This window comes from Mycena indigotica (genome assembly GCF_014461135.1).
Source record: "Mycena indigotica strain 171206Taipei chromosome Unknown Mind.scaff0010, whole genome shotgun sequence".
Lineage (NCBI taxonomy): Eukaryota > Fungi > Basidiomycota > Agaricomycetes > Agaricales > Mycenaceae > Mycena > Mycena indigotica.
The window spans coordinates 1,423,262-1,433,061 of record NW_023503009.1 but is presented as its reverse complement, the minus strand read 5'-3'; the positions used below and the strand labels follow the sequence as shown (position 1 = coordinate 1,433,061).

At 49.4% G+C, this 9,800-nt stretch overlaps 2 protein-coding genes across 2 annotated transcripts; both read right to left on the bottom strand.

The window, feature by feature from the left end:
* Positions 1–362: 362 nt before the first annotated feature.
* On the bottom strand, positions 363–1,110 carry MIND_01125100 (uncharacterized protein; the record flags this gene model as incomplete). Its single annotated transcript, XM_037367805.1, has 8 exons — positions 363–369; positions 422–527; positions 575–615; positions 656–664; positions 722–738; positions 877–904; positions 964–994; positions 1,056–1,110. 8 exons carry the CDS (start codon positions 1,108–1,110, stop codon positions 363–365), a joined length of 294 nt encoding a protein of 97 aa, XP_037215637.1.
* Positions 1,111–7,041: 5,931 nt separating this feature from the next.
* On the bottom strand, positions 7,042–8,496 carry MIND_01125000 (uncharacterized protein; the record flags this gene model as incomplete). The annotated part of the gene is made up of 1 exon (XM_037367804.1): positions 7,042–8,496. The coding sequence occupies one exon, from the start codon at positions 8,494–8,496 to the stop codon at positions 7,042–7,044; it is 1,455 nt and encodes a 484-aa protein (XP_037215636.1).
* Between the last annotated feature and the right edge of the window lie 1,304 nt (positions 8,497–9,800).

Below are 9,800 nucleotides of genomic sequence, written 5' to 3'. Positions count from 1 at the left end.
TCGAAGTACACGCAGTCTGGTGTCCACTCCCCAAGACCTGCCGACTACCACTACCTTATCCGATGGACTTGCGAGACAATGCAGGTGTTGGGTTTGATAGCAAGAAGCGCGTGCGATTCGAGCCCGCACGAAATGACAGACTGCTGAATGTTCACCATCGTGCGCTGATCTTGGCCTGGAGAGCAAACATCGACGTTAAACCAGTACTGAGTACAGCGGCTGCACGAAAGTCAGTATTTTGACCAAAGGTTGAATGAACACTTACTTCAGATAGTTACATCGCAAAATACGCAAGCAAAGCGGAAAAACAGGCACCAGCCTTTCCTCAACTTCTCTCGGACATCACTTCAGCATTCGGAGAATCAGGGACTGCAAAAACAGCATGTCAGAAATTGCTGAACAAGATGTTGGGAGAACGCACCTATTCCGCTCAGGAAACTGCACATTTAATGCTTGGGATACCACTGGTGCGTTCGTCTGTCTCGTTTCAAACGTTGCACATTGCACCAAACGAGGGAATGCGTCCACTGGAAACAAATGAGGGTGAGGAACCAGACAATCCCGAAGAACGTACCGTTACTGGTGAATCGTGGCTCCAGCGGTACATCAAGCGTCCTGCTGACCTTGAAGACCTGTCAATGCAGCAGCTCTTCACGCATTATGCCTGGGTTAGAAAAGAGTGGCGTAAGCGACGAGTTTCGACGGACACAATCCTACGCACCTTTCCGCGGTATTCTCCTGATCCCAGCGGCGACAAATACGAGGAATATTGTCGCACAAGGATACTGCTGCACCATCCCTTTCGTTCTCTTGAAGAATTTGACCCCAACGTGACACCTTGGAGCGCGCTAGTGGCTGCGTGTGGTCTCGACGGACATGTACATCCACGAGACACATTGCGTTGCTGGGAAATGGAGAGTAAGCAGACTGAAGAGGACGAAGAGGATGAAGATGAAGACGTACCCGCAGAACCACAGCCTATAAACAACGACGACTGGCAGCTTTTTGCTCAGCTGTTTCCCAACGGTCGAGTCCCGCAGTTTGCTCCGAAGGACCTGGGTACACGTCCTGTTGACAATGCTTGGGATGTTGAGGCAGCGCGCGGGGCATGGGAGGACGTAGACCAGATGGGAGGCTGGATAGATGAGCAACGGAAGGCAGCTGGCGAAAATGATGGGCCAGAACAGCCACCGATGATTGACATCGGATCTCTTGCGGATGAGCAACGACAGGTACTTACCGAATTTCTTCTCTGACCTCTACCGCAGAATTCTATCTGGCGCACAACCTACACACCAACTGGCTCAAATCGACGGCTCTGCTGGATGCGGGAAGACATACGTGATTCATGCTGTCTGTCAAGTCCTCCGTGAGATGGCACAACAGGCAAATATGCCAAACCCGGTTCGCGTTCTCGCACCATCGGGAGTTGCAGCCCTCAATATTCTCGGCCAAACGATACATTCGGCACTTGGGCTTCCCATCAACACCGACTTCAAGCCTCTCTCTGGCCCAAGACTAGCACGACTGCAAGCTCAATGGCGCGGAATCAAATTTCTCATTATCGACGAGAAGTCAATGCTTGGCTTGAAGATCTTGGCAATGATCGACGCTCGTCTTCGACAAATATACCCTGATGCTTCCCACCTTCCTTTCGGTGGCCTCAATGTCGTACTTTGCGGAGATTTTGCACAGCTCCCACCAGTCGGAGATCGTCCACTCTATCGTGAACCTACACCTGGCTCTGAGCTCAGCTCTGATGGTGCCATCTTATACCGTCTGTTCCACCAGAGCTTCAAGTTGACAGTCCTCCATCGCCAAGAAGGAGAAACACCAGACCAACTCCGATTCAAGGCAATGCTCTATCATGCTTCACACGGTGGACTCAGCGTAGAGGACTGGACCTTTCTCAACACTCGCGCAGAATCTGGGTTGTCCCAAGACGAGAAGAACACCTTTGATGATGCTGTCTGTTTGTTCACAACACGCGACGATGTTGAGGATCTCAACTTGACACAGCTAGAAGCGCTGAAGGTTCCATGTGCAAGGGTTGACGCCAAGCATGAGGGCGGCACTGGTGGCCACAGAATCAAGGCAGATCAAGCTGGCGGCTTGGAAAACCACGTATATCTTGCCAAAGGTGCGAAAGTCATGATCACTCGGAATCTGTGGTCCGAGAAAGGTCTGCCCACTATTTGCACTACGAGTAATTGCTTACCAATTCAGGCCTTGTGAATGCTACAGTGGGTACAATTCAAGATGTTATCTGGCATCATGGCGCTCAACGCTCAGATGTGCCTTTGGCCGTCCTTGTGGCTTGTCCTGGTTACACTGGCCCGACGCGCTGGTACACTCAAGCAGGCATACCCATCATTCCGATTCCACCAGTCAAGACAGCGTTCGAACACGGTGGGAAGACCATGTCACATACCCAAATTCCGTTACGCTTAGCCTGGGCAGTTACAGTCCACAAATCACAGGGCTTAACACTGAGGAAGGTTCGCTTAGGACTTGGCAAGAAAGAGTTTGCCAGTGGCCTCACATTCGTTGCGCTCTCACGCGTCAAAACCATTGACTCTCTTGCCATTGTTGGTCACTTGGATTATACACGGGTGCAGCGGCTGGCAGGGACTAACTATGATGCACGATTACAAGACTTGTTTCGTAGATATCCAACTGTGAATTGATGCTGCGCGAGCTACCCCGTTGCAACGGATTCCTAGTATTGATGGTGCATATCACGGGACTGATGAGTCTACCCTAAACACAAACGAACTGCCATCTGTTTGTGAATGAATGAATGTGAATGAATGTGAATCAACCTCCAAGACAGTAATTGTGAGAGGGTTTAGACTTTGCAACGGATTCCTAGTATTGATGGTGCATATCACGGGACTGATGAGTCTACCCTAAACACAAACGAACTGCCATCTGTTTGTGAATGAATGAATGTGAATGAATGTGAATCAACCTCCAAGACAGTAATTGTGAGAGGGTTTAGACTACATCCTAGGGAATGATTTGTATACCGAAAATATGTTTAGGGATGTGGCTAGGTTAGATACGAGAACAGCTGTTGAATAGCTCGCACAAGTCTCATATGTAGCGAAGTTCACCATCCCAATACCACAAACGAGCGCAGGAGGAATGGTCTTCATCCGCATCAGGAAGACGACAGGTTGAATGTTCTGCATAGATACGTTTGCCGGCCTCTCCATCTCTGACTAGGTGCTCCTGGAATATGCGTCTCACCAAGTCCTTGCGAGAATCGGGGTATGGAGACAAGAGGGGCAAGGGTATGACCAAGAGAAAGACGGTAGGAAGAGCCAACGCGAGGGAAAGGAATTCAACAAGCGAAGTTTGAGACCAAGCGCCGTGCACATGATCGATAGTGAACCTCAAATCCAGAATATCGAGAGGCTGCAGTAGGTTCTCCGTCAGTATCGGCAAAAGCTTTGCTCGACCATGGCCGCGCTGAACAAAATGTTGTATGTCACCCACTAAACTGAGTGCAGTGACGGTAGAAAGCTTGGAACGATTGGCCAAAACAAAGTTGACCGTGTTGCGAATATTGACTATGCAGATAGAAAGTCTTTGGAGTTGCGGAACTTCGATGAGTGATACGAGGAAGCCATATTGGTGTGGCAGCGATGTTTTGCATACTTAGGTGGGACAGGCTGTGGAGATTTGGTAGAACAACAACGACAAAACCATGGGAAGCGGATGGAACGAAACGCTTATTCAGTTCCCCGATGGCGAGAGCGTTGAGTTGTGGAGTTAAACGCAGACAACACAACAAGTCCATGAGAAAGGTCTGCCATGACACTGCATCATCGCAAACTGAATCCAAGTTGAGCAAGGTCAACGAAGTGAGGTCGGAGCCAACGATGGAGGGAGTGAGCGGCAGGCCCTCGAGAGAAAGCTCTCGTATGTTGGCAGCAAGCGCCGGAAACGGTTGTGGGATACCGTCTGGGGACGGGCTTCCCAAATGAGTACAAGAAGCCGCGTGAAGCTGTCGAAGCGATGTGAAACTGAGTTGGACATCGGAGAGGGATACAGCTGATTGCAGAAGTTTGTGCGGGTGTGGAGCTTCGTTTGGGCTCCAATTCTGTCAAAAAATTTCCATATATGGTCGCAAGGCTCCACCAAATGCTCTTGCACCAGCGTTAACTCTTACGGCACAAACACTTGCAAACAAACGAACGAAGCTCCACAGCCGCACAAACTTCTGCAATCAGCTATAGTCGGCAAATAAAATCATTCCAGTCAGTGGAAGAAGCGTAGCGCACGGAGAGGTGCGTAATGGTGTCGGCTACTGCAACTAGCAGGGGAACGAAGCGAGACGAGAAGGTGTCGGCATTGGTTTCCAAGTTGGCACAGAGGTGAATATCCAAGCGCTTAGGAGCGACCTTTGAATATCGGAAAACTTGGTTGAGATACCATTGCGGCATCTCCGGGACGAGGATGATGTTCGACCACAATTCCGGTGTCGACTCCAATACCGATTCCCAATACCTGCACACCACTTTGAGAGTCGTCCTGTTCTGAACATCGATTCGCCAGTTATCGAGCGAGCAGGAAGAAAGGAAAGCCTGGAAAATGAGTTCAAGGATGACCTGGTATCCCCAAACACCTTGAGCATTGCTTTGTGAAAGACCGGAAGTGGTTGAGGAAACTTGTAACTGTGAATGCGCGTTTGCGGGAGCTGAGGTGTCATCCTCCATTGTTGACGTTCGGGTTATAGCTGAGCTGTGACGGGTTGAGAGTGTTACTGAAAAGTTCCGATGATGGGGTGGGCACACGTGGTGTTCCCGATTCTGCACCAATTTGAGGTGGCCAATCGACGCAGAGGTTTTTGCCCATTCAAAAATAGTTTATTTGACCAGTCAAATTGCTGGGGCCCACAAGAACAGACAGCGCCGGTATGGCTTCCTGAACCGACGAAGGGATCTGGTTTGCATCAGTCGTCAGTAGGGTGGAGAAAGCGGGAAGAAGACATACGGGGCAAGTCGAGTGTTGGACGAAAACGCGATTTGAAAAGCAAAAACCTATCAAGGACGAGGATAAAGCATGGACCAGTTAAATCATATCCGCGGGGTGCAGAATACTTGTTCGGCTATGACAGTAAAGATTTATGCCTCTGGATTGCCGAAGGTTACTAGGATGTGGCGGTAATCCGAGGCAAGGTTGTCAACAAGTGGCGAGAAGCACGCGTTCAGTCGGAGTGAGACCGACGTGAACGATGTGACGAGAAATATTTTCGTATATGGGCGACCGATCATGGGAAGGGACTGGGCGAGGTAGGATATGAGACGATTTAAATCCAAAGAGTGGCTCAACCTGGGAAGCCGTTCAACCAAACACCGGTCAAGCTGGCTGAGTACAGAATACACTAACAAAAGAATCACGATGACCGGTGAAGGATATGACGAGAAAAAATCTCGCATATGGGCTACGATGTGGACGGTGCCGGCGGTTTCAGGATGCAACAATGGCAGCAGATATAGTTGCTGCTGGACCAGAACTGAGTCAAGTTGATTGAGGCAAAGGAGAGAACACTCACCTGTTAGCATGCCGACCATCTTCGGTGGGCTACATAGCGAGAAAAAGTCTCGTAGATGGACCACCACAAAGACGGAAGGCAGAGATGTGACTAAGCGCCGTGACTAAGCGCCGTGACACAGGCAGCGATCGTCATCTCGACCTTGTGCTAGCATCGTCAACGGGATCCTCTGCCTATCAAAGTGATACTTGAACCTCGCAAGAAGCTTTCTTTGAATCTTTGTCATATTCTCCATCCGCGCCTTCCATGCAAACTATCTATCAAGGCAATCCAAAGAAAGTGGCAGAAGGGAAGCGAGCTATGGTGTCGGCGAGTTTAGTTTTCTGTATGTGACCATAGCCTCAGGTATGGCTAGCCATATTCGTGGTATCTGCTAGCGATTCCGATGCAACGCCAAACAGGGATGTCGAAGACGGCACAGGAAAACGCAAGCCAGTCGCTGAACTTCTCGGATTCAACGGTTGTGTTCCACCACGGACAATTGCATACGTTGCTGTTCTTGTGCGCATTATGAGCTGTCTGTGTTTCTTAACAAAGCTTTCAGGTCTACTTTTCTTTCTCGGAGATCAAAAACTGGCTACGCAAGTTCAAGGGTGTATACCATGGTCAACTACTTCGAAAATCCGGTGCTTGGAACAAGGGCAGCCAAACGTGTGGAGGAGGTCCAAACAGGAGGTCCAAACAGGTATGTGTTAGGCCTGGGGGCACTACTGTACCTACTAACATGGGAAGGTTTTTTGCTCCGATGGAACGTCGCTGGCCGCATATGCAACATACGTCTTTTCGTAGAACTCCCCTGTCAGAGAGAAAACCTGGCCATTGACTCCTTCAAGTCCACAATGCACGGGCGGAAAACCCCGGCCGCCGCGGCCGGCGCCGCTACCCGGTATACCCGCCACGATCCCGTTGATCAGTGGGATTCGTGCATGTGGTGTCACGCTTGAATGCACGAGTGCGCGGTGAATCAGTGGGATTGGGCGGCATCAGTGGGATTGGGCCAGTCCCAGTCCCACTGGTTTCGTTCGTATGCACTCGGACTTGAAGCCGCGACAATAACATTTTTGTTCGCTGGCAGCCAGTGCACCCATAGCAATTTTACAGCCGTTGAAGTAAAACCTGACCTGCAACGACGACGAGCACCAGCGGCTAAGTCCAAATGGACCAAAGAATGGCTCCGGAATGTCGGGACATCTTCTCCACTCTCGCTCTTCTTCCAGCCCGATCATGATAGCTCAGGCTAGCGTCGTTGCTGATACGGAGAAGGATGCTATTTTGGAGAACACCGGAGACATGCTCAATTTTCTTCATTTTTTCTCTAGTAAAGCATACCATTGTAGTTGATTACATTCGAAATATACCAAAGTCTATACGAAAACATGAAACATCGGGTGAGAAATGATTCAGACTGCTGGAAGTTCACGACCAAAGACGGTCAAAATTGGTTGGCCGTCACAAACGGCTGTGATTCAAAGGAACGATCAAGACATTTCAACGTTATGGGGGATCGTCCAACGAAGGAAGCGGGAGTAGAAGGGAGTTGTTGGGTGACTTGGTGTATCCCGATAGCGGAGGCGATCTTCCCAAAACCAGAGACGAGTACAGATTAAGTGGTCTTCTTCGACATCTGAAGGATTGCACAACGCATGTTCCTCGTAGATACGCTTGGTTCTAGCGCGCATCAAAACCTGCCCGAATACAGACACCAGCGAACTCATGCGCGAAACTGGATGCGGGGGGAAAAATGATGTAGGGATGACCAAGAGCTGAATCGTAGGAAGAGTTAACGCGTGCACCAATATTTCCACAATGAACGGTTGGTAGAACGCTCTCCGCTCAATATTAATGTGAAATCGTGCCACTGTATCAAGAATATACAGCCGTTCCAGTTTGTTTGGCGTCATCAGTAGCAAAAGCCTTGCTTGACCAGAGCTAAACTCGACATAATTATTGACATCACCCAACAGGTTGAGTTCGGTGACGATGGAAATCTTGGATTGGTTTCCCGAAATGAAGCTGCGTGTGCCATGAATATTGGGCAAACGGACGGAAAGGGTTTCAAGTTGGGGGACTGTGATGAGCGAGATCAAGAATCCGCAGTGGGGCAGCGGTTGCTTGCAAAGATAGGTTAAGCGGTGCAGATTCGGAAGCACAACAACCTGGACAGACTCATGAACGCAGCATTCGTTCAGCTCCCCGATCATCAGGGTGTTGAGTTTTGGAGTTGAACGGAGACAATCCAACAGGTTCACAACCAAGGTCCGAGATGAGGCTGCGTTGCTATGAACCAAGTCCAAGTTAAGGAGGGTTAAAGAAATGAGATTCGAGCCGGCGATGGAGGGAGTGAGTGGCAGGCCCTCGAGATGAAGGTACTGTATCTCAGTGGCCAACCCTGGAAATGGATGCGGGATATCGATCGAGTTTCCTGAGTTATGAAGGGACGTCACGGTTGCATGAAGTTGCCGAAGCGATGAAAAAGTAGACTGGACGTTCAAGATAGATAGTTGGCTTGCGAAAACATTCCAATCAGCGAGGGAACTGTAGCGCATGGAGAGGTGGGTAATTGTTTCAGCGGCCGAAACTAGCAGAGGCCCGACGTGAGACGAGAAGTTTACAATGCCGGGCCCCGAGACATAGAGTCGAATTTCCAGACGCTTCGAAACGGCCTTGGAAAATCGAAAAAACTGGTCCATATAACTCGGGGGCATCTCCGGGATTAAAACAATATTCGACCACAGATCTGGTGTCGACTCTAATACCGCTCTCCAAAACTTGCATACCACCTTGAGAGTTGACCTCTTCTGAGCATCGATTTGCCAGTCTCCAGGGGATTGAGATTCGAGATAGGCTTCGAAGATGATGGCGACGAGCTCAGTGCATCCGAAAACACTTTCGGCCTTGCTTTCCCAAAGACTGGAGGAATGGAGGTGGGACATGGATAGTGCGCTTATTGCAGTTGTGGCGTTGTTTTCCATTCGGTGAATGTCGATTGTGTCGACGTTCAGGTCATCATATAGCTGTGACCCATTCAGCGTTACTGAAAAGTTCCGATGATGAATTTAATGTGCAATTAACGCATTTAGCACACCCACTCGAAGGTGAAGAGCCCAAAAGCGTTAGGATGAGCGCACAGAAGAAGGCCAGGCAGTCAAAGAAGACGAGGTCAAGATTCGTGGTAAAGAAGCGAAAGACGCGATAAACGCGAGATGTCACGCACCAGAAAAACGCTTGAGGTGGTGGCCATCACAGAAGGTTTATTGCAACAAATTTTGATGCGCACAAACCCTTGCAAGTCTCTTCTAAGCATACAGTACTAAAACCCTTGGAACTGGGTGTATAGTGATCATAAGCAGCCTGTAAGCTTATCATTCGCTTGTCATAAAATTTCTCAAAACAATCAGTCTTATTGGTTTGCCACTCCCTTACGACCACATTATTACTCACTAAAATTCACAACCATGTCTTGAAATGTCAACCGGATGTGTTTGATTGCAATGGGAATTCAACAAGATAGCTAGGTAGTTGCAGATCTGAAGCCCCAAAGTATGTAGAATGTTGTCGGACGAGCTCCATAACGTGGTTGGTGAGTACAAGACATTCAACTCTGGACATCGGAGGCCCATCGTATTCGGCAACGAGTTCTTCTACAGAGTTCTTCCTGGGTAGATAGAAGACACCTTCGAAGCGAGTGTATGTGCCGACAAAATCCCCTGCAACCAACAAGTACATGTCCAATGGTTGTTTGATGCCGCAGTGATGGAGGAGAGGAACATGACGCGCGAGTTTGGGATGGTTGTGGTACAAAACATTGGCAAGAGCAGTCTTTTCTGCTGGCGGTTGTACTTCTCGCGTAGTTGTGATGGAAGGCGAGGCAAGAGTTGCCTGGGCGGGTGCAAGACTACGCTCGTCATAACTGGGCTGACGAACACTCCCGATAGTTCACCTAGTTCTTTGAATGGGAGGTGTAATAATTTCGGGTCTGCATCAAATCACGACCGACCGGGAACGCAAGATCGACCACTCAATGAATTTCAGAGCTGTTGAGAAGGTCGAGATAGGAAGAAAGATCTGGTGGTATTTTGACGAAAGCCTGACGAATATCGTTGTCGTTGGTGTTAGCTGTCAATGACTCGGATGAAGTTTTCGCGACATCGGGATATGGTCGCATTTCTACCCGAGCCAAAGCCGAGGTATTACGGTCGTTATCTTGAAGGAAACGGCCAATAGCTCGTTGTTTTCG